This window comes from Schistocerca americana, chromosome 1 (genome assembly GCF_021461395.2).
Source record: "Schistocerca americana isolate TAMUIC-IGC-003095 chromosome 1, iqSchAmer2.1, whole genome shotgun sequence".
NCBI lineage: Eukaryota > Metazoa > Arthropoda > Insecta > Orthoptera > Acrididae > Schistocerca > Schistocerca americana.
The window spans coordinates 780,787,480-780,813,503 of record NC_060119.1 but is presented as its reverse complement, the minus strand read 5'-3'; the positions used below and the strand labels follow the sequence as shown (position 1 = coordinate 780,813,503).

At 40.0% G+C, this 26,024-nt stretch overlaps 1 protein-coding gene across 1 annotated transcript in view; it reads right to left on the bottom strand.

Moving 5' to 3' along the window:
* The window catches only part of LOC124594185, a 148,460-nt gene that overhangs the window by 23,635 nt on the left and 98,801 nt on the right, over window positions 1-26,024 (bottom strand). The window contains exon 8 of the mRNA XM_047132545.1: window positions 13,814-13,942. Coding sequence (XP_046988501.1) covers window positions 13,814-13,942 — 129 coding nt within the window. The remainder of the gene's footprint in view (window positions 1-13,813; window positions 13,943-26,024) is intronic.

Here is a 26,024-nt window from a genome sequence, read left to right as displayed (position 1 = left end):
GAAACCTTCCAGTACCTGATTGAACATATGCCTGCAAGAGTGGATGCTATCATCAAGGCTAAGGGTGGGCCAATATAATATTTAATTCCAGCATTACCGATCGAGGGTGCCACAAACTTTTAAGTCATTTTCATCCAGGTGTCTAGATACTTTTGATCACATAGTGTACGATTTGCTCATGACATTGCTATCCTGAGTGAAAGTGAAGAAGAATTACATGATCTGTTGAATGGAATGAACAATGTAATGAGTACAAAATATGGACTGACAGTAAATTCAAGAAAGATGAAAATAATGAGAAGTAGCAGAAATGAGAACAAAGAGAAACTTGGCATCAGGACTGATGGTCACGAAGTAGATGAAGTCAGGGAATTCTGCTACCTAGGCACTAAAATAACCAATGATGGATGGAGCAAGGAGGATATCAAAAGCAGACTACCCTGGCAAAACATAGGCCTTAATTTGAGAAAGAAATTTCTGAGAATGTACATCTGAAATACAGCACTGCATGGTAGTGAAACATAGACTGTGCGAAAACCAGAACAGAAGAAAATTGAAGCATTTGAAATGTGGTGCTACAGATAAATGTTGAAAGTTAGGTGGACTGATAAGATAAGGAATGAGGAGGTTCTGTGCAGACTCGGAGAGGAAAGGAGTATGTGGAAAACACTGATAAGGAGAAGGGATAGGCTTATAGGACATCTGTTAAGACATGAGGGAATGACTTCCATGGTACTAGAGGGGGCAGTAGAGGTAAATACTGTAGAGGAAGACAGATACTGGGATACATCCAGCAAATAATTGAGGAAATAGGTGGCAAGTGCTACTCTGAGATGAAGAGGTTGGTGAAGGAAGGAGAAGAATTTGTGGCAGGCCACATCAAACCAGTCAGAAGACTAACAACATCCCCCCCCCCCCCCCCCCACCCAAAAAAAGAAAAGGAATCACAAGGACAAGATAAGATTAATTACAGGTTTTATAGAGGCATCCAAACAGTCATTCTTCCTGCGCTCCATATGTGAACGGAACAGCAAAAAGTCCTAATAAATGGTACTGTGAGAAGTACCCTCTGCTATGCACTTCACAGTGGTTTGCCGAGTATAGATGTAGAGGTAGATGTAGACGTGTGGAACATATCAGAAAACATAGTATAACAAACACATTCAGAACACTTGAGTGTAATACTCATTTCACTGATCTTTAGTGAGGAAGTTGTCAAGATACATAAGAAGGTTAAAATAAACTGAAATGTCTAGTACTTGCAGAATTAATATAGTGTCAGAAGAAAACATAAATTTGCACTTTTAATGTATTGGTAATACACAAAAGCACATGAATTTTTAACTATTGTGACCAAGTATTCTAAAAAAATGCTGTCTCGTGGAGATTTTTAGCTAAATTGGTCCAACTCTTACTGTTAAGTAATTCATTTATGGGGAGAAGGAGTTGGCAACCAAACTCTTTCAAACTATGTTCAAACTGTGCTTTGCCTGAAACTAAGCTCTTAATGTCTTCTGGCAACTTCCTAAAAATATATGTTTCTGAGTATTGAACCCCCTTCTGGATCAAGTAAGTGATTTTAAGTCTTTGTGTGGATTGTTTTTATTCCTAGTTCTGCTATTGTGTCCTGAGTGATTGGTTGAAAAAGAAAAAAGGGACATATTATGTACAGTAACTTGATCAATGAACAAATATATTGAGAATCAGTAGTCCGTATATCCAATTCTTTGAATAGGATTCAGCATGCTGTTCTTGAATTTATATCATAAATGAGTGTTATTATACAACTTTGTACTCTAAAAACTTTGTCTCCATTTGTGTAATTACTCCAAAATATGATACAATTTGATACAATGAGTGAAAGTAAGCAAAGTATGCTATTTTTTATATTTATATCGCCAGTGTCACCTACTTCAAAGATAATGTAATGTAGTTGTGCAGGTTGAAATTTATTGAGACTAGATCTCTCTGAAACCACCTCCCTCAAAATTATGGTCAGATGTTGGTCACCCTCAATCTTTCAATCCATCATTTTGTGTCAAAACACCACACAGACAGAAGACTGGTGAAATATTCAAATAGATTCCTTTGTAATTCAGGATGCTGTTCAGGGCTACCACCCGGAGACTAACTAAACAACTGTTCAGCCCGTTGTGACATACTTTTTGAAAAAAATGAACATGCATTATAAGCAAGAACAAAACATAACACTGTTGTAGTGCGTGTTTTGGTCCAGATAATTAGACACATTTTTAAAAACAAAATTCACCTAAATAATAAAAAAAAAACTGGTAAGGTTTTCATGGCCACTTGTTGAAAAATTGACTGTTGGCTTCTGTCTTGGGTTCTTCAGCCAATGTTTGACAATTTTTATGATGTTGCATAAGGAGATATCAGCAGTGTTCCACTCACCATTGCTGGTGGCAGACTGGACTCAAGAAGGACGCGGCCACAGATTATATGTACCTTGCATGCCAATGTCTGAGCTTTTCAATGGTCATTACTGCTTGCTACCTGCAATTCTTGTCTGCTGCAATAATCATTTGCTGCAACACAGGAATCCTGGATCTGTTCACCTTGAGGGTTTCCTCCTTCCTGTTGAAGTTATTGTAGTTTTTGTGGATTTCTATAACTTCCCTGAACAAGAGGGTGTGGTAGCTCCTCCACAACAAGAACTTCTATGTCTGTAATTTTATTATGTCGTCAGTCTCACTTAGCGCAGGCTCTGCCACACCAAATATCTCTTCCTGTTCCAACTTGTGGATTGATTGTTCAGTCAGTACGACATGGACATTTCCACACGTTTTTGTCCTTTGCTAATCTGAGACACTCTTTCATCCTCTTTATCAGTTTTTAAACTGTCTTTATGCCATATTCATGGAATATATGGCTGATTTTGTATGTAACCCTGCAATTATGTCTGTTACCCTGGGAATATATGGCAAAAAGGCTGCACTTGATATTTCTTCTTCCGATGTGTCATTCAGTAAGTGTTAGATCCTGCGACACCACTTATGTACATACTGGAAGGAACACTCAAACAAATTAAAATATACTGAGCTGTTAAAATACTGGTAAAATTAATTGAGAGTCCAACTTGCTGCCTTAAATGTTTCATTGTAGTCATTTAGAGACTGGTACAACCTGTTTTGTGTGATGTATGTACATTCTCAGGTGCATTTTTGTGTAAAAAAAAGTTTGTTTAAAATGTAAGAACAAGCATACTACTGACTTACTAAGTTCAGAATTCAAACAATGGAAAATCCAGGATGGATTAATGGCAATATTATGAAAAAGATAGATTTCTACTCACCATGAAGTGGAGATGCTGAGCCACAGATAGGCACAACAAAAAGACTGTCAAACAAGTAAGTTTTCAGGCAAAATAGACTTCATCAGAATTAGACAAAACACACACACACACACACACACACACACACACACACACACACACACACACACACTCATGCAAATGCACCTCACACACATGACCACAGTCTCTGGCTGCCAAGGCCAGACTGCAAGCAGCAGCACATGATGGGAGAAGCAATCTGGGTGGTGAGGAGAAGGAGGAGGCCAGGGCCAGGGAGAGAGGAGGGATAGCAGGGGACACCAAAGGGCTGCTTGTGAGAGCAGGCAGGAATGAGATTTAAATAGTGTGGAGAGTCAGTGGAGGAAATGGTTGGTATCTTTTATGTAGGAGGGTAGATTGCGGATAATAGGCATTTGCCTATTGGAGCAGAGATTCTCTCAGTGGAGGCACAGTAACCAGCTGTGTTGGGGCATCCTGGGTGGTTTGGTTCATGGACTTTAAGTTGGGCTCTACCTGCAATATATCCTATGTCCCCGTAACCTCTTGGCCTCAACACAAGTCTTGTCCTTTACCCACCTTTCACCCTCCCTGTTCCTGTTCCAGTACTACACAGCCCTCTATTCTACCAACACACCCACAATCTTTTTACTTTTACTTCTCTCCTTTCCTGCTGCTCCCTTCCCCCCCCCCCCCCCCCCCCCCCACCTTCCTTCCCCTCCCCACGCTCCATCTAACACCCCGAATGCACCTAGCTGCCTTATTCTCCCACCACCTCATCCCTATATGCTCTCACAAACAGCACTTTACCATCCCCCACCCCTACCCTGCTTTTCCTCCCCTTCCTACCTCAGCCTCCTCCTTCTCCTCACCACCCAGATTGCTTCTCCCATCATGCGCTCCTGCTTGCAGTCTGACCTTGGCAGCCAGAGACTGTAGTCATGCGTGTGTGAGTTGCATTTGCGTGAGTGTATGTATGTATGTATGTTGTCCAATTCTGATGAAGGCTTTTTTGGCCAAAAGCTGACTTGTTTGACAGTCTTTTTGATGTGTTTATCTGTGACCCAGCATCCCTGCTATATGGTGAGTAGCAATCTATCCCATGTTCAGAATTCTTAACACTAAAAATTTTAATCATGCATACAAGTTAATAACAAAAGGCATGAGCTCCTATCACAAAATTACTTACAAGGTCTAATGTCCCATGTTATCTAAGTGGTTTAATACATATTTCAAGGTGCAATGATGAGAACTACTGACACAACCACTAAAGGTAAGTCAAATGTAATAAAGCCAGTTGTCACTGTTATTAATGTATGTCTGGAGAGTGCCAGATGTCCCTAAAATAAGAGTTTTGTAAGAGAAGAAAGATCCAACATGGGCTGTCAGTAGATCCAAATGAAAGAATAATTAAGACAAGATGTCAGACTCACATGCAGCTATGTGAAAGGAATGAGGGAACAAGGAAGGCAAGGTTGTGGTTTGTGAGGAAACAGGAAAGGAAGAAAAGAAAAAAAGGAGGGGAAGGGGGATAACAAGCAGAGAGGAGGGTGGTATTGGAAAGAGGGGACAGGTGGATGACAAGACAGAATGTTATGGGTTATAAGAAACCATAAGCAGAATTATACAGCAACTACATAAATAAAGTTAATTCACTCTGAAAAATCAAAATTAATAAAGTACAGCAATGTTAGAGATCTGCTTGATTGTTCAGTAACTGTGAAGATGTCTCATTATTAGTTCTTATAATCTGTACATCTTCCACAATATTCAACATAGTTTCCTCTGCTTTTCCTCAATAAGATAGCCAGGTTGTGTTCTATTGATACTTGAGTGACCAGTATCCCGTAGGTGTGTTTTCATAAAAGATCTGGAGTTGTTCAAATTAAGATATTCCTTGAACTGTATCTCAAAACCCCTTCCTGTCTGTCCTATATACCTACTTTGACTGTTGTTACAATTAACTGCTTATACACCTGTATTATTATATAGATTGGTATTAGTTTTTTCCCTGTCTGTACCTCACTCCAGCACTTTTAGATATGAAAAATGCTAGATATGTTTTTCTTTCTCAAATGACTGGCTACATGCTCTGAAATTTTGTTGTAATGTGGTGAATGGTGATACATAATCATGTTTCTTTTGTCTTGTAAAGTTGTAACGTAATAAAGAAGCCAAGGTGGATGGATAAAGAATATGATCCTTTTTTCAGTATTTCTCCATTAACGTTCTGGACATTGTTGAGACTGTATCTATTTGCTATAGCACTCTGTCATATGACATTTATTCTCAATTGAAATCTTCTCAGGTTGAGAGGACATTGTGATGGAAATGTAAAAAGGATATAAAAGCCGCTTTTTTATAATTTAGAGGGTGACTATAAGAGCAATGAACAACAAGGTCAGTGGACAATTGTTTATGGTAAATGTTCAAAAGAAAAAGGACTGTTTCTCAAAGTAATCAACAAATCAAGGTAGGAGACTGTGCCATCTGAGCTATGTTCTACAGCAAATTTTATGTTCACATATTGTGAATTGAAGTACACAATGAAAGTGTTGCAGGTTGTTTTAAAACCTTTATAAAATAATAAAATGTCATCAACAGACCAAAACTGTCTGACAATATTTGTACCATAAGATGGATGCTGTTGTATGTAATTGTGCTCATAATTTGGACATACAAAGTGAAATTTCTATTTTACATTTTTGTGTGGTCCAGAATTAAGAATCGCAAAACTGAGGAAAACGCAGAATTGAGGAAATTGTTGAAACCCACAAAATATGAGCAAAAACATATGTAATTTGCATATGTGATTAATAATTGTTATCCTCTCCTATACATTGTATAAAATCTGTATTAGTAAAGAAAATTAAATGTAAAATACAATGTTTATACAATAATTTGTGATAATGAATTTCATCAGTTCTTAAAAAAATCACGATGTGAAACAGTAAGTAAAAACTCATCAAAAAATAGAAATTGATATCTGAGTACAAGGTAATCAAGCTATTTTCCAACATGCTGTGACCACAAGCGTTTCTGAGAGATCTTTCCTTTGTGTTCACTGAGAAAACAGCAAAAATTGATGAGCACAGTGAATAAAACCAAACCTTTGAAGTACGGTGAAAGGCATCATAATCTAACACATGGTAGTGTGTGTTTTCCTTCTGTAATCAATGGCAGTGTAGCATACTAGGATGACGTGAGCAAAGTGACCTCTAGTGTATTGCTTGTAAACATCGTCACCATTGCTATTAGTATTTGATGCCCTTCTTATGAGCTGCACTTCATATGCTCACCACACTTCCTATGCTCCACACCATCAGAGTGTTATTTTAGGTTTGATGAGAGAAACCGAGATGTGAAAAAATGAGCTTACTTCCCCAATTGATGTTACAGGCTTATTAGAAATTGGCTTAGTGAATTTCTGTACATGGTGTAAAATGTAATTTAAAAGAAAGCTCAACACTTCAGTTTCACCACCTGTCTTCTATCACCGCTGCCAATCTTTACGATCTGCATTGTATGACAAAGTATATACACGGTTAGTTGCTGCAAGTGAATCATGTAAAAATGTGCTGTCACAAAACCTTTTACTCTATTTCCATGTGACATCTCTGCCATAGGACATGATCTCCCTGAAAAGTGTACTTTCAGCACTTCACAAAATGCTTTCACCCCTACCTGCCCTCCCATCACTGAAGGGACACGCCCTCTCTCCATATTTCCACCAGGTGTGCTCATTTTATGTGTGTTAGTGTGGTATGGTGGCTGTGCTTGTTGTTGGGTGATGTAACAAGTTGCCAGTCAATAAGAGGTCACTAACTGGAAATGGCCAACATTTTGTTGATTCTGACTGAGCATATTCCTCAAGACTCAGTGTTTGAATTTAATAGGATGATGATCAATATTCTTGCTGGATACAGAACATCAGAAATACATGCAAAAAGACAAGATTGAGCTATAAGTGGCACAAGAAAAGGTGGCGGCTGGGCCCCTTCATCACGTATTGGGTCAGTCCAGAACAATTTGTGCCACCTGTCTTGTATTTCCATTGCTGCCGCAATTTAGCAGTAGTTGTATCATAATTGCGTGGTGAAGCTAAATGTTGAAATTTGTGTTTGGAGTGCTGATCATGGAATGCATAAGCATATCCTCTCTCACATCTTCCCACTCTGCAACAGCCTGAAATATTTCCTTAACTCTGCCACCACCCATGGCGTGAACTGTTTGTCTTATAACTCGTTCGGTCACATAAAAGGAAAATAGAAAGAAAGCAGGATAAAGTAAAGTGAGGCATCTTGTAAGAACACACAATTAGCTAAACTTTACCAGGAACAAATGTAAAATTGGGGAATTTTTATCATTGATCATGCTGGTTTTCACAGGGGCAAAGAATTTATGGCATAGAATCATGAACAACGTAAAATTAGAGAATGTAAAATTGAATTTCCACTATATAAACATTGTCCAAACAATATGAAAGAGATGATCCTTTTCCAGACCTCATTTCTGGATGTACATAGAATCTCCAAAGCTGAAATAATTATATTGGAGTACTAGTTCCAGTAATTTAAGTACTACATTAATATCTGCTGTGGGGTGGTTACAATGGGTGTGCAAATTGTGAGAGACTATCAGTACTACTTGGTCTGTTGGTATGTTGCTGTACATACTCTTGATAACTTAAGAAACTAGCTTGGAATTTAGTGAGACCACCAGGTGAGTCAGGGTAGAAACCAAATGGGCACTATTACATAGTGTAAACCATTTAGGATGGATATAATGTTTGTTTACGTAGCATGCAATTAATTTTTCTGAGCAATATCCCATGCCATTCCTGTCATTAACTAAAAGATGCACGGCAAAAATCCCTTTTGTGAACCTTTATAACCACCTTTAAATGTGAAGCTTCTGGTTTCATAGGTATTAAGGACCTCCTTTTGAAGGAATCTGGAAAAGCAATTGTGGTTTGTAAGTATTTTTAACTGTGCTACATATTTAGCAGTAGGGTCATTTCTACACCACACTACATTGTTTTCATTGAAAAGGTCACGTATTTTAGCAATGTACTGGTCTACTTTAATGACAGCTACAGCCTTATCTTTATCTGACCTAACAATGATAGGCTGGTGTTCATCATATTTTCTATTGATATTATGAAATACTGTACTATCATTACTTTGCATTAGTCCTTTATGTGACCTGTTCTGTTGTAGGTCATGACTTTGATGGTTTTTTGATACTAGTGACAGCTTCATCTCATTGAACTGCAGTGAGTAATATTGCAACCAAGGCAGAAACAGAGTGAGCTCAGTCTAGTTGGTCTTGGGATGAATGTTGGCTGATATTATACATCAGACCTTTCTCAAAGAGTTGTGTTTCTCTCCTGTTAAACATAATGTTGGTTAGATTACAAATAAGTGAAGCAAACAGGAAAGAATTACTGGAGGTTAATGAACTATCAGATCAAATAGTAGTATGCAGCAAATGGTATAGTATTTTTTAGATTGGGTTACCTGTAAACTTTTCCTTAATTTGTTAATACATTCATCAATATATTCTAAGGCCAAATCAAAAGATTTTATACTCAGCAAACCTGCTAATCTTAAGTGGGCAGTGTAAAGGGCTTTACAAATCCTATCCTTCGCAACATACAAATTATGAACCTCATTATGTAAACAAAAGGTCATGATGCATCTAGTGCTTGTACTAGATAATGGGGCTTGAACATCAACTATATTTCACATATAGTTTGGGAACACACAGTACACAAGGAAAGTCTTATTAAATTGGATGTGCACAGTAATTTTCTTAAAATTTAAAACACCCTCTTTGACATGCCAGGCAAGTCATTGCAAACTGTTTCATAATTAGACCATCCACAGCTGAAATAGTTATACACACTGAAAGGAAACCTCAAATAAATTAACATAAACTGAGGTGTTAAAATGCTGGTAACACTTATTGAGAGCCCAATGTGTTATGTTAGCTGTTTTACTGAAGTCAATGAGAGACTGGTAAAACCAGTTTTGTACCATACAGTTACATTATCTGGCGTATTTAAGCAGTGCAGAAAAAATCTTTTATATAAAACTTCATAAGAACTCTACAACTGACTTTTCAGTATTAAGAATTATGAACTTAGTAAATCAGTAATACAATTCTTATAAAGTTTATATATAATCTTCTTTTTGTGTGAAAATGCATGTGAGGATGTACCTTAATGGTATGAAACTGGTTGTTCTCTCTGTCTCTGAGCAATTATAATGAAACAGTTAATGTGTCAAATTCGACTCTCAACCAATTTTACCAGCATTTTAACACCTCAGTATATTTTAGTTTGTTTCAATGCTCCTTTCAGTATGGTATATATAATTATTTTAGCTGTGGATGCCCTACTTATAAGACTGTTTGCAACTTCTTATGTAAGTGGTGAAGTACCCATTGCTCTTCAGAATGCTTTCCAGGTGTTGCACTAGGATCTGAAGTGCTGCAACTCATATATCAGCCTTGTGCATGTTAGGAGTTTATTAATCATTCCTTTTTTTCTGGCCTGGATGGTGACCTGACAATTTGTACAGGTATCAGTCTGTGAGTGTTGATTTTTGATACACATTGCGCCTCATATTCTCACCATCTCTTGTAAGTAGTACATCTAGAAAGGGCAGCTATTGGTTCTTTTCTACCTCCACAGTAAATTTCATGTTGGCACTGAGACTGTTCAGATGTTTTAGGAAGTCACTGAGCTGTTCCTCACCATGACTCTTCAAAACAAAAGAGTTGCCGACGTATCTGTACCACACCTTAGGTTTACAAGGTGCCATGTCCAGTGCCTGTGTTTTGAAATATTCTGTGAGGAAGTTGGCCACCACTGGACAAAGTGTACCACCCATAACAATGCATTCCACCTGTTCATAGAAGTTGCCATTCCACATGAAGTAGCCTATGGTGAGACAAATGCGAACAAGTTTAGTGAGTCCTATGGGAAAACTGAACTCATAATGTTTACTGGAGTACATCAGTTCCATTTCCCAAGAAGACATTGACACACATAGACCAGTTCCTGCACAAACTGTCAAATCACCACCCAGGCCAGAAAAGAGGGGTGATTAATACTCTCGTAATATGCATTATGTGTGCTGCAGCACCTCAGATGAAACTTGGAAATTGTTATGAAGAGCAATGGGTACTTCACCAGTTACATAAGAAGTTTTACAGAAACTAACACTCAACAAAGTGACACATTGGAAAAGAAATGTCAGGTATGGTCTTTCGGCCGCACATTCCTGGGTCATGGATGGTTCAGCCATATACTGTATGAACATGGTATAAAGATTATTTATAAACTGACAAAAAAGATCAAAAAGTGTATCAGACTGGCAAGGAATGAAAGGAACCCACTTGTAATCACATACCATGTACATGTGGAGAAGTCTATGTTGGAATGACTGGATGATTAGCACTAGGATCACCAAACTTAAGTGGCACTGCATGTAGGGGCAGGTGGACAAATTGGCCATGGTGGAGCATGTGGGACTAACCATATAATAAAATTTAGTTAATTGGATAGATAAAAAATCTACTCACCAACTTTCCTTCTCATTCTTTACAGTAGGTCTCCCCTCACCTGCAGTTCTGGGTGACTTTCCCAAATCTACCCCTTTCCCTAGACTTCTCCAGTCCTTTTCTTTCACCACTCTTCCTTCCCCTTCAATCCTTCAGCCTGAAGAAGCAGCCACTGGCTCCGAAAGCTTGCCAGTTGCAACCATCTTTTATTTGTGTGGTCTGTCGCCACTTGGTGAGTAGATTTTTTATCTATCCAATTAAATAATTTTGTCAATAAGTGATTGTTTTCGACCACATAATGAAATTCATCAACACTGAAGTTGTTGCTATGGAGAAGAACTACCACACCCACTTGTTCAGGAAAGCTATAGACATCCACAGAAATGACAATAACTTCAACAAGAAGGAAAGCCTAAAGGTAAATTGATCCTGGATTCCCATGTGGCAGCAAATGAAATTGAAGGTAGCGAGGACAGAATGCAGCTGTAATAACCATGGAAAAGCCTTCTGATATTGGTGTGCCAGGTACACATAATCTGCTGTTACAATCTAGACCCTGGTCCACCACCAGCAATAGACAGTGAAGCTTTGATGATACCAGCAACTCATGTTGGCAGAATGACATAAAATCGTCAAAGAAATGTCATCTGAAGAACCCGAGGCAGAAGTCAACAGATAATCTGGGGGAAAAAAGAGAGGATGTACTTCAATGCTGGCTTTGCTGCCTAGTATAATTAAGAACTTTTAAATTTGGGTCATAATTTTGAAGATTTTGGAATCTGAATACTGTGGTATTTTTTTACCAACCTTGGAAAATGTACTTATGATGTGTTTGATGGCACAGCAAAATGATTGGGTGCTAGAGCAAGACTGCTGTGTCCAAAAGAAAATCAAATTCCCACATCATTTGAATAGCACAAATTTTCTGATGATAATTTGAGAAATAACTTATTTATACTTATTGAAAAATCATAAACTGTGTATGCTCAACCTGTTCAAGAAGAAGAGCTTGCACCTGCTTCTGTCAAGGCTGGAACAAAGGAAAACCATCAAATCATTTCTGTTGATTCACACATGATTCAGCATTCTTGTGGATTTATTTGGGATTCAGGTCAGTACTGTTTCAGGTGACCTGAATTCTGGTTTAGTTAAGCTTTGTGTTGGCAGTGTTGAACTGGCATAAGATGTAGTTCTCAATCTTCAGTTTATACTTCTACAATGATGAATGATGGGCTGGAAATATGTGGGAGATCTCAGTTGAGCAGCAAGATACATTCACAAATTTCATGCATCCTTGAGGAACATGGTATTAAAACACTTGGCACAGAGAAATGATCGATGCTCAGTTCCTAAGCACCATCATTTGGCAATTCTTCCTGCACTTGCTATTGCATCAATGGGCTGTCAGTATGTACTGTTTCCCAGATATTATTTCCCAAAGTAAACCAAGAATCTGTAATGGCTAGGACTTGGTGACTTTGCTAGTCTTAAAGCACTTTAGATTCTTATAAAAGGAGGCCTTCCTAAAGCCTCTTGTTTAGAAAAAATTAGTGGCTGAAATTCAGAAAATATTTGAACTGATCATTTTTTCCCCTCAACTTTGAGTGGCCATAGTGACCAACCTATTCAACCTTGAATCGTGCAAGCTGTAAGTTGGTTACTAACTTAGCAGAAAGTTACTGCAAAATATATCACAGAGAGACTACTCCAACTATTATGTAATCTATTATCAAAACGAAAGAAAAAAAAAAAAAACTCTGGAGTGTGACATACTTGATATTTCAACTGCCATCACTTGAATGAGAGCTAAAATTTTTCATAATGTGTTTGATAATTGTTGGATTCTACATACCAAATTTCAGTAATATCTGAGATACTAAGATGAAGGGATTAGACCAATTGAAATGGAGTGATCCTCTATTGTTATCAGAACTTCTATACATGGGTTGGATGAAAAGTAGTGGCAATACAGTTGCAATTTATACAAGACTTTATTGACAGACATTCATCATATTACAAGCCACATCTCAATCACCTTCCTCAGATCTCAATCAGCTACCCCTGCAGAGATGGAGGGTATTGTACAATGTCAACACATCCATCTCTGCCAATGTCTCACAAGGAGCAGTCTATGCCATGAGTGATGTCTTCTTGTAGAGGGTGCCATGAAGAGGCTGCTTCAGTTTGATGAACAGGTCATGATTGCACAGACTCATATTGGATGAATACGGTGGATATTCCAGTATTTCCCGCCCCATGTAAGCAGGAGCTCCAGCATGGGGTTTGCCGTGTGACACTGTTCATTGTCATGAAGGATGATGAGGTGCAATGACAGGAGGAAACATTGTCACATGCTCAGACCATGTGCCACTTCAAACTCGTTCCATCCACATTTTTTGTGTTTCCTAAGCATACTGTTAGGGTATTTGACCTGGCCTCTTGCACTTTCAAAGAGTACACACAGCAGTTGACTCAAACACAGCTGTTGCTGCTCACTGAAATGCTTCAAATGACCTTCTGCTGTCAGTTACAGACAGCATGCATTCCATGTGATGCACATCCTTCATGTTATGGTAGTGTTGCCACTAGTTTTTATCCAACCCATGTGAATGAAGCACTGAATCAGACCCTTGTTAACCTACATTAAAAATAAATTCATTCAGAACTGCTCATAAGCCCTACTCATCACTTAGACATAAAAGTAGGTTATTACATTATCTGTCCACAGTGCTGGTACTGAAAATATTTGTCCATGGTGCTTGTAATAAAAATACAAAGAAATAAAAAGTTACAAATGACTGCACATCAGAGACAAGATGTAATTTTGTAATATGAATGCCTCTACTAGGAGTACTCTCTGCCAATGTTCATATTTGGACTGTATTAACTTACTGACTTTGTTAACATAAAGAACAGATTGAATGCAATGCATACTTGTTGTTGTAATGAGTGCATTTCCACAGAAACGGTCCGTGTTAACAGGAACACCATTTTGGCTTGGATTTGGAATCACAATGAAATCTCCTGTACAATCTCCATCATTCAATGCTGCAGCAGACTGCCCTGAAAAATGCAAGCAGAAGAACTATTTCAGTTTAAGCAAAAATAGATGACTTCAAATTGAAGTAATCTCCATCCCACTATCATTGGTGTTTCATATAAGTTCCTCTCTGTTGTAGTGTCACTACCATTTTGTGTGCAAATCTGTGGAAATATGTGGTGAGGTATTAGAGTAGCTGGTGGTAGCTGGTTAGTGCAGGTTTTGTCATATTGGTTAAAACAACAGAGCTGCTGAATTATTGCAAGATGGGGCAGGCTTGCTCAGTGAAATCTGCCAGTGCAGCGATAATGCTCAGCACGAGCAGGAGATTTCTTAATGAGTTTCAGTGATGTTACCAAGACCGTGAGCAGGAACAGTGCAGTGACATAGCATGTGCACTGCTATCTTGTATAAATAGCAATCATGTTGGTAGCAGTTTCATTCACAGCCCAGAAGTTCTACCAGGACATAGGGGGCTCCGCCTGATGAGAGACCATATGGGACCACCTGCAGCACTCATGAGCTAAGGTCTCTGTCACAGTACCACCTGCTGGACTTAGTGGCACAGCACAGCAGGCCACCCCAGGCTTCCTTCGTCAGCAAACTGGACTCCCACCCAGAGGCAGCTGGTCACATAAAATGTACATCAGCTACCCTCTACCATCGTGGTGTGGACGCCACCATGCTGTATGCCAATGGCTGCTGGGACACAGTCTTTCATTGCAGAGCTGGCAGCTGTAGCAAAATCCCTTATGGTATTCGTGTAGCAGTAATGTGAGGTGTTTTTAGCATGACTCACACAAAAGGGTCCCATGCCACACATTGAGTACAGGCATCAGCAAAGCTGAGTCTGCATGGGCAGCCAGCTCGCTGGGCACTAGTTGTCATCTCACTGGCCACTGGCCTCTCCTCATGTGGAGTTGGGGCATGGTCACTATCCTGGACTGAAGTAGCGTATATGTATAAGTAAAATAAAATAATAAATTTCGACAGCTGAGTTTCTCTGGGCTTTCACCAGCCTGCCACCTGCCATCCTGCACTGTGGCCACCCATCCAACCCCAAGGTCAGCTATAGTTGGGTCAGAAGTGGTGGTGTCATCTTTGGTTGGCAGCAGCTGGTTCATCATCCATGCAGCTCAATGTCTGGGCCACAGCCAGCACTGCCAATGCAGTGCGGTGAGTGAGAGAACTGTGGGTTATTTTTTGTTTCTGTGACAGACATGGGATCTATGTGCAAGTGTCATCGTAACCTATAGGTTACTTTGTTTAGGCCAGAGGAACCAGCTAATCTTTCTGAAGTTTAGGGTATGCTGGACATTCACTGAGCACTCTACTTGGATGTACAGTGCCACGCACTGAGTCAGTGTCTGTAACTTGTTCTACAAGCCACCATTATGGCCATGTTGCAAGGCAATGCATAAGGTATAATTTGCTGGTAATTTTCAGTGTGTGAATTGTTCTGTACTTCTACTGTATGTATTGTGTGTGAGTGAGGGATAAAGCTGTTGCAGTAGCAAAGTTAGAGATATGGAGACAGAGGCAGTATGTTTGTTGATGGAAAAAGTAGCACAGCTGTCAGCAGATAATACAGAATTGCAGGGACAATTTGTAGTTAAGCACAAGCAAATAGCACTGTCCCAGTCATGAGACCATGAGTTTGATACAGCTGCCACTAGCCTAATTGTCCCCTCTCTGTAAGTTCTTCTGAGGCTGTGGTATTGTTTGTCGAGGACATGACGAAACCACCAGGTACGAGTGGTTGGCCTAAGAGTCAGTTACTATGAGTGGCAAAATTATGTCTAGTGGTAGAGGAAAAAAGATGAACAGAGGCACTGAGGAATGTGGAGATGTTCAAGCAGCTGAAGCAAGGGCTTCTGCAGAGCTATAAGAAGCAGAACAGTGCAAGGTTTTTTCAAGAGCAATTGAGTACTGCTGTGAAGAGGTTTTGGAAACACTACAGAATTTTGCAAATAGGATAAGGAAGGTGAATGTGTATACATATGAGCTGGGGAGAATGTTGAGGCAAATAAAATTTTGCTCCAGGAAGCTGAGCAAAGAGCACTCAATGCTTTTCTAAGAGGCTTTCTACCTGATATGTTAAGGGTACACACAGGTGCTCCAAAGGATTTTCATTCTGGTGTTACATTAGTAATGGAATGTGAGGAGATAAATATATCAACAGGTGTATGTGATAGGTGTGGAGTGTTATCCACAAATTTATGGTGTTACAGATGTGGACAGGCAGGGCATGTGCAGAAGCAGTCCCACCAGCCTCAATGGGATAGAGGTAATATGTATCGTCAACAGAATTTTGGAAATGGTCGACTGGTGTATGTGAAGGAAATGGTAATAGGGGTGGACAGGGAGGAAAAAATAGCCGTTACCTGCAAGAGGGAACCTGAAGTCACCAGAAGATGTTGTTGTTAGACACAATGAGTACATATATAGAGACATAATGTGTGATAATAGGTGTTTTTGGGGAGAGGGGGGGGGGGGGGGGGGGGAGGAAAGAGCAAGAAGTCTAAGTTTTGTAGGACATGGAGAACATGTGTCAGTAACCAGTAAAGACCTAGTGAGTGAGGCAATGGAACCCAATATGCCATAGGTTGTATGGGGTAGGAGATAATGAAGTAAGGCCATTGGTGTCAGTGGAAACAGATTTTTAGTTGGAGGCAGTTCAGATGAAGCAGTGGGTGGGAACAGTGCCGCATGTAATCAAGGGTTACTGCATGATCCTTGGGTTGGATCCTTTGTATAAACATCATTCCAAGATTGACCTTTGGAAAAATGTGGTGGAACTTAGTGGGAAAACATTCCAGCTATGAAAATCAGTTACCAGTGTAGAGCTGTCATGAGGTGTGTCTATAGTGTTGGGTGCTCTGATTAAATCATGCACATATACACTAAGGCTTGATTTGGATAACTGTGCCAGGTGGCACTGGAAAATTGCTTTGTGTGAGGGTGGAGCCAGACTTACATTATGTGTAATAGAGCCATTGGAAGGAAACAATGTGTTAGATTTAGTGAGTTGTTTTTTTAAAATGAGTATTGTACACATACAGGAGAGACATGGTAGGAAGGTAGCAGCCACAAATCTCAATAATTTTGATGCTGAAGAAGTGAAGTTGATGAAGTGAATGTTTGTAACAAGTTTGGACATTATGGAGGAGTAGGACTTGTGCACAGAGGATGTAAACCATGAGCCCAAACAGGCATCTGCTAAGACTGCATTATGCAAGAAGGTGGAGCATCTAAATGGTGTACAGAGAGTGCAAATGGAGGAGTTATTGTTGGAGCTTGAAGAATTATTTCTCCTGGGTCCATTGCCAACAATGCTCACTACTCAGCACTAAGTTCCAGCAGGCAATGAAGCACCAGTGTATCACAGACCATATTGGGTATCTCAATATTTACAACTGAATATGGAGGAGTTTATCAACCAGCAGTTGACTGATGGGATGATAGAAGAGAGCAATAGTCCATGTGAGGCAGGAGTTGTGATTGTGTCAAAGAAGTCTACAGATGGCTCTAGGATATACAGGTTTTGCTGTGATTACCATCATCTTAACAGTTAGACTGTGTCTGATGAATAGCCTGACCTAACATCACAGAGGCCATTGATAACTTGGGGCAGTGTCGGTATTTCTCTACCATGTATTTAAGAATTAGCAGGAGGTGGTTCTGGAGGATCAACCAAAGACAGCATTTTCGGTACCCTGTGGTCATTACCAATATTGGAGGACACTGTTATGATTGAAGAGTATTCCTGCAATGTTTCAGTGATTTTTGGATGAAGTACTGAGGGAACTAGAGTCTCTTCCATGTCTAGTCTACCTGTATGATACAATTGTATTCTCAAAAGATGTGGAGGAACAGAGGCAACATCTGATGGAGGTCGTGGGCTGCACATATGGTGTTAATTATTGAGAAGTGTCATTTTGCATTGGAGGAAGTAGGCTACTTGGGGGCATATGATTAGCAAAGATGGGATGAAAACAGAGTTGAGACTGGTTTGAGAAGTAAAAGGTTTCCCAGTTCCCAAGTTGAGTAAGAGAGCTACAACTGTTTTTGGAACTCTCAAACTATTATTGGAAATTTGTGAAGGGATTTACTGATATAGCCAATCACTCACACAGCAATTGAAGAAATGTACAAATTTAATGTGGGTGGAGGGAATGTCAAGATGTATTTGAAGAAGAGAAAAAAGTTTTAATGTCAAGTCCAGTTTTAATTACTCTTGATTTTAAGAAGTTGTTTGTACTTTCTTCTCCTGTATCAAACCATTCTTTGGGTGTATCCAATGTCAAGAGGTCAATGGTGAGGAGCCTTCTGCTCTAATCATGGCTGTGCTGCACCTTTCATCTGAAGCAGATGGGGGGTGCAGCAGAATCAGCACCTGGAGGAAGGAGTTCTATTTTCCAAACAAGAGGATTGTTGGCTACCAACCATCAATGGGTGCTGGTATTAGTATTTAATGTAAAGGATTTCTGGAATGAAGTGAGGAGGTGTGTTCTGGACTTTGATGGGGAGCCAAGAGCAGGTATGCACTCAGGGAAGTTTCCGGGGAATGTGAGAAGTTGCATAAATCTTATGAACAATTGGGAACAGATACAGTAAGTGGTGCTGTGTTCACTACGTCACCAAAAGAGGGATTGGATAGATGCTGGAGAGAGAATTTTGAAGATGGTGTTTGGAACAGCTGATGCCAGCAACATCAAAGAACTGAATGGGATAGTAGAGGTCATGAAGAAATTGGCAGAGGATAGTGAGTTGGAGGTAGAATGGCACACCATTCAGAAACTAAGCTTGAGTATGGAGTGTTGACCAAGACATGTGTGTTTCAGAAACTGATGAGAGAGGTGGTGATGTAGGCAAAGACATCACAGGACACTGTAAACTGAGATCTGGGGATCATGCAAGCATGCATGGATATGTTGGATGCAAGAATCACCATAACAAGCATGTTACAATCACTAGCAGACACTGTGTGTGATGCACAAGTGGTAACAGCAAGCCTACAGGAAGCTATTGATCATGATTTGCAGGGGCAGCTGAGCTATACTTGTTCAGGTTGCAAAGAGTACAGCAGGAACTGCCACTGAACTGAGATTGATTGTAGAGCCCAGTGTGCAGAGTTTACATTTTTATTACCATTTGGCATGAGTAGAGCAGAGGACTGACTAGGCACAGTTTTACATACTGGTTTAGTTGGCAGTAGTGGGGAAACATGCATAACTCAAATATTACACCATTCACCTCTATCCAGTGAAATGGGGAACCCCAGGGGAATTTGGACAAGTAAGGACAGGTGGCATGTTGTTAATCTCTGAGGAAGGAGAAAGACATGTAGTGATGACAGAAGAGGAACTGTAATGCTGTCAGAAGAAAGAAGAGTGCAGTGTGTCTGGCTTGGGTGATTCAAACTGGTGAAAACACATGTGTAGTGTAGCTGTCCTTATACAGAACAAATGGGATAAATTGTCTGAGGGACACTGTGAAACCTCAACTGTATTTGCAACAAGTGGGGGTACACTGGATTTATTCTGTGCCCAACAATGTTGTAGTGGTGGCAAGTTGCTACGGGCAGTACAGGTTCATGGAAACAAGGTGGATAGAGCTGAGGGCTAGTGGGTTGTTGATTAATAGGACAAGAGGTGACATAATGGGGCCAATCTTCCATGTACAAGCTACAGTTATTGGAGTAGCCCAGTTGAACATGTCACAGCAACAGTTGTGCTGGCCAGGTGAACCACTAGAGATACTCCTGATGCAGCATCAAACCTTTTTGAATAATACATTGAAACCAGACCTGATCCATTCCCTGAGCCAATTAGTAGCTGCAAAAGAAGGGCAGACTTCTGCAGAATAGTAGAGGCAGCATGCTAAGCAATTTAGGGAGGGCAATGATGAGTAGCTGTGACTTTGAGCATCATGATATCTAGCACCATAGTGGCTCTAACTTAGCTGTTCATAGCCTTCATTATCAGAGGCAGAGAGTGACCCATCGACCCAATCCATCTATGTACAGATTCTGGCAGACTGAATCCCTAGAGCATGAAACTGAGTGAATGTGGAATACCATAGTGTGAATGTTAATAAGATATGTATTATCTAGAGTTTAAGAGGATGTGAGGCCATGGAACAAGTCATGAGCATTTGTAAAGAGAATTGCCAAAAGAACATGACTGGCAGGATGTAAAATATAAAGGGATGATGTGACATGTGCTCCAAAAGAACCAACAGGCTATTAAATGGGGTAGGAATAAGCCACTTAATAGCTAGTGGAAGTCTAGTAAGTAAGGTTTATAGCTTAAATGTGCTCCTGAACCTTGTGAGTTAAGCCATCAGACATTTTTACAATAAAAATTTGTTCTGAAAATGTGATATCCTGCTACAGATTGGTCTTGAGTGAGATGTGGGAGCTGTGTCTTTTTGTGAAGGAGGATAGTGTAGTGCTGCTACAATTTTATGGGAAAATCTATGGAAATATGTGGTGGAGTATTGCCACTGCCTCTGGTAGCTGAATTACAGCAACACAGCTATAGAATTATAGCAAGACAGGCCAGACTCTCTTGGTGAAACCTGCCAGCACTGCAGTAATGCACAGTACAGCCAAGGGGATTTCTACCATCAACAGGTTTCAGTGGTGTTGCCAAGAACATGACAAAGTGGCACATTAGTGTAAAAAGTGCACTGATACCTTGTGTCATGCTGTCATGTCTGTAGCAGTTTCATCCACAGTCCAGCAGTTCTACCAGGCTATGAGGGCTGTACCAGACAAAGAGACCACATGGAGTTGCCAGCAGCACTCATGAGTTTGGGTCTCTGTTGTACCAGGTTCCTGTGCTAAGTCCACTTTCTGGTCTTAGAGCAATGGTGCAGGAGGCCATCCCACGATCATTACATCAGCAAGCAGGTTGCATCCAGTGCACGGCAGCCATCTTCTGCCATTGCAATGTTCGTGCTGCTGCGCTGCATACCAAAGACCACTGGGTCACATTCATTCATCACAGAGCTGGCTGCCATAGAAAGATTCCTGACTGTCTTCATGCACCACTGATGCAAGGTGTTTGTGGCACAATTCTGTGTTGGGGTCACATGCCACAGACTGAGCACAGGCATCAGAAAATCTGGACTCATGCGGGCAATCAGCTGGTTAGTCACTTGTTGTCATCTGGCCAGTTACTGGGCTCTCCTCACTTGGAGTTGAGGCATGTTTGCTACCCTACACTGACTTAGCATGAATGTAAGAATAAAATAAAATGTTAATTTCGATAGCAGAGTCCCTCTGGGTCTTCACCAGCCTGTTATCCCACCTCAACCTTCCGCTGCCTCCCATCCTACATAGTAGCCACCCCTCTACCCCTAGAGTGGGCTATACTGCGTTATGTTAATAAAAATACAGGATGTTCAAAAAGTCTCTCCACAGTGCCGTATAATTGTTAGCTGCGCATGCCGTATGCCGCAGTGAATATACTGAAATGAAACTCAGTGAAATACAAGTTATTAATTTACTGAATATTCAGTTTTACTTAAATTTTCACATTAAATTTTGAAAGTGTCCCTGACTTGAAGGGAAGTAACCCAGACAGGCAAACAATCATATCATATGGCATATGTGGCTAACAATCATACGGCACTGCAGAGAGGGTTTCTGAACACCCTGTATTACTAGTGAAGAATAATCATGTACTGTATTTCACACAGTGGATGCCAGTACATTACATAGTGAATGCACTGTAATGTGAAAGAGCTGCTGTCTAATATTTGCTCAGAGAACAGTAACTTTGTCAGATTATGCTACTTTCCAAATTTTGCTCTGAATATTGAGTAGGAGGGAAGTCACTTACTGAACAAATATTTTCCTGATTACTTCTGGGAGTGTGTGAATAAAAATACAAATAGTACTTCATGTGAATGAAGATGTTTTGTAGGTGTAAGAGACATTATACTAGTACTCATTTCTTTAATTAAGTTACTGCTATATCTTTTATGATCAGACCGTACAGATACTTTTAATCTTAAACTCTGTCTAGAACTAAGCTTCTCTAAAAAGTCTACCAGGTAATACATTACGACAAAGTGTACAAACAAAAGTAATCAATTTTTCACAATATAATGTAATTGGACAGATAAAAATCTACTCACCAAGTGGCAGAAGGAGAAAATGTTTATAAAGATTAAGTAAATGAGCAAGCTTCTGGAGTCATTGGCTACTTTTTCTGGCAGAAGAGTTGAAGAGGAAGGAAGAGGACTGAAGGAAAAGGATTGGTGAGGTTTAGAAAATGGGAAGAGTCAAGAAAAATTGCTCTGATCCCCGGTCAGGGGAGACTTACTAAATGGGATGAGAAGGGAAAACTAATTGTTGGGGACTGCAACAGGACAATATTTTAAAACCTGCCAGTTTAAAGGCACTGGTGCTATTAGGTTATTTATTGCTTGTAAAATGTGGTGAGTGAACAAGTAAATGACATTCTGAGTATAGCAACTCTTCTGAAATTCAAATTCTGTTTTGCTGTGGATGTTATTGTTATTCAGGTGAGATGCTTTTGTAGAAAGGACAAACGTGTTGCACCATTTATATTCTGAAAATATACACAATTGTAAACTTTGATTTTCACTGATGGCAATGTTAGTACAAAGGGCAACTAAAATGTTTCTGTCTGAAGGCCGTACAGTCCAGAATTGGTATGCCAATCAGGCAAAATTGCTGTAAGCATTGAGGCAATCATCTGATAAAAGCACCGTGTTGAAGATACTTGTTTGGTAAAACACCCTGTCCTTCTGCCTGAAGAAGTCCATGCATGAAGAAGTCCATAAATGTGTGCTGCAAATTCTCATCTGACAGGAACCGTTGACCCTCCAAGGCTTTTTTTAGGCACCAAAGGCAAGTTAATCACATTGAGAGAGATCAGGACTGTAGGGTGGGTGCTTGAGTGTTTCCCCCTTGAGATGGCATAACTTCCACAATATGACAATTGCAATATGGTGATGTGCATTTTCATGAAGCAACAGCACCACTTGTCGCAGTTTTCCCAGATGTTTCATCTTGATTGCATGCCGTAATTTCTCCAGTCTTGTGGAGTACAATTCTCCAGTGATGGAGGCAGCACATTCCTTGAAATCAATAAGCAATGAACCCTGGCAATCAATGTACTGGGTGTGTATCACCTTTTCAACAGATGGCTGGTTATTGAACTTTTTGGTGGTTTTTGACAGAGATGCTAACCTGTACACATTCAGCTTTCTCCAATGGATGTCGACTGGTGTCTGTCATGTTTAGACACATTTGGTATTAACATCATTGTAGATCATGTTTTTGCATTTACTGGATGTACATCAGAAAGACAGAAATGACACATTAATCCCTTGCTTTCATGTCAGTACTTCTACACCAGCATTGGAGTCATACTGTGTTGCATATATACTACAACAGTGTCCTCAAATGAAAACTTTTTGACCATACCTTATAATTGTGCTGTGAATTACCAATTTGTGGCACAGTTGAATTCCACCCCTTCTTGGCAGCTGGATCCAGTGCTAGTATGCATCCCTGTCATGGCAGAGGGTACACAAATATGCTTATCTGCCAAATGCAGTTACAAGCTAAGGGTAGGAACAGGCAAGTGTGATAGTGGAGAGGCAACTGGTGCTGAGTGATGGAAGCAGCATCAACTTAGAGCCAGTGTTGGCTCCTGTGGAAAGCCGTGGGATAAGACTTCGAATGCAGAGCACCAGGGCCATGGACGGCATGCTGCCAGGTCTCACTTATGCCTCAGCATAGCCGGTTTGGGAAATTGGGCAGCTAGAAGCTGCACCTGAGATGACCAATGGCACTTGCCTGCTGGCATCTTTGATAGCAGCCCCCTATACAGTGAGGACACAGAGGACACTTTGGTCATGAGGAGCTACAGGAGAGCCTGTGTGGGCCATGTCAGCTGTGTGGGGCTGTGTCAGTGTGCAGATAGCCAGCAGGACAACAACACAGCTAGTGACTATCTGAGAGGACCCTCAACTGGACAACACAGAGCAGGAAGTTTGTGTTCCAAAGCAGCAGAAGCAGTTTTGTGTAGTTTGGGTATTGTGCTTGCAGCACTTGGCTTGTTATCAACATGGGGTATCGGTCACTGTAGGTGAGTGCTTGGCTTCATGGCTGCAGGGAAGGTAGTGCTGACAACATACAGGCTGCTATTAGCCATGGTGTGTGTTTGATCACAACAGCTAGAAGAGCTTGTGCCAGTTCTGTTCAGTGCATGTCTTTCAGTTTAAATTGCACAAGAGACTATAGTTCAGTAATAGTGAGACTGGCGAAGGGCCTGGTATGTTAAAACCTAAGAATCCATATTTTATTGTTAACTGTGCTCAACTCTTTTGTGTGTGGTTTATTATCTAGGTAATTTCTTCTTGTTAGCTGATTGTACAATACTAGTTTGGAGTGTCAGCTTCTGCTTGAGTATTTTTGGATATTATGTCTAGGGCTTATATTTGATTATTTTGGGTCTTTCTCATCATTCTCTTACTGTTTACATAATAGTTTATCATGTTTTGTTTTGTATCGTACTTATTTTAAGGTATTTTGAGGGGCAGGGGTTTTTACTGTGTGTTATACTGAACTAGATATTAACACATTTGTGGTGGTGCCTGAGTCTCACTTGGGCACAGCCCATGCAACTTTATGAGTGAGACTCAGGTACCATCTCAAAAGGGTTAACTTTATAACAAAATGAATCATTCACAAAAACAAAATAACTGAATCTTATGCTTCTATATAGGTCTAATGTTGCCACTGTCACTAGAATCAGCCTCAGAACCACAAAACATTCATTCAAGCTGTCATCTGGATCTTCATTATCACTTGAAACGTCTGAATATTCACGTCAAAAACCTATGAGAGTGTTTAAGATTTGTTCAGTTCCTTCCTTTTTCTGAATAGGGCTGCCTCTAAAAGCAGGAGGACCTTTAAGACAAAAATAGTAACTATTTGAAATATAAAAAAAAATCGAAATGGTACATAAGCAAAAAGTACATGAGGGCAATCAAGTTTGACACACTGACTACTAGTGTAAACACCTAAATAGACAAAGTAGTTAAAATAAATCATAGAAGATGGCATATATAGAGTGCGTTTAGAAAACTCAAGTGCTCTAGAGATCTGTCTGTAACAGGGGGCATGAGAAACACGAGTAAATGTGGGATCCATCTGAAATGTGTTAAGTTTGCTTTTTGTAATTTGAGCACTGCCTATTTTACTTATGTTTCATCTTACACATGAGTGCTCATATCTGTTGATCTGGCTAATAAATATATTTAAGACATGTTGAGGATTTAAATTCACACAACCTCCAGCAACTTTCCTCTACCACCACTTCCTGCATCACACAGTAATACCATTTTAATGGCAAGTGGATAACACACACAAATGCACATTTAAAGTGTTGAGCAGTGTATAGTAAATCTGATAACAGTTCACTCAGGAGCAAAGAGAAGCTAGGTCAGCCCAAAGTGCCTAAAGAATTTTTGTGGCAATTAGTCACAGGTCTGGAATCAGTTGACCTCATACAATATGAGACCTTAATTTAATGTCATACACCAACCTTATTAATGTAAGGCAGAATTAGATATTTTTGTAGAATGTTGCTACAGACTACAAGCAGAAGAGATCCTTTATTCATTTCTTGGTCCATGAAGCCAGCCTGCACAGCTTCATAAACATGGAGACTATTAGGAAAAGAGCAAATATACTGTGTTGTCTTTTGCTCAATGCTCATGATCTACAGAATTAAGTAAGTATCAAGGTTTATGTTTATTAATTCTACTGTTTATCCCCTTTATCATTCTATTATATCTCCACTTGCATCACTGGATTAGTCCAACCTTTTGTACTACCTTTGCAGTCTAATGGTTGCATTGCTGTTTACTATCAGGAGGCCCCAAATTCAGTTCCTGGTGACGACCTCATTTTTTCTGCGTTGTCAATGTCTGGAATGGGTTCCACTCAACCTTGTGTAGCTAAATGAGACGAAAGAAGCAGAAAAACTGACACAAAGGCTGTCAAAGTGGCTTTGGATTAACAGGCTTACTCCAGGCTGGCAGCCATATGATTTT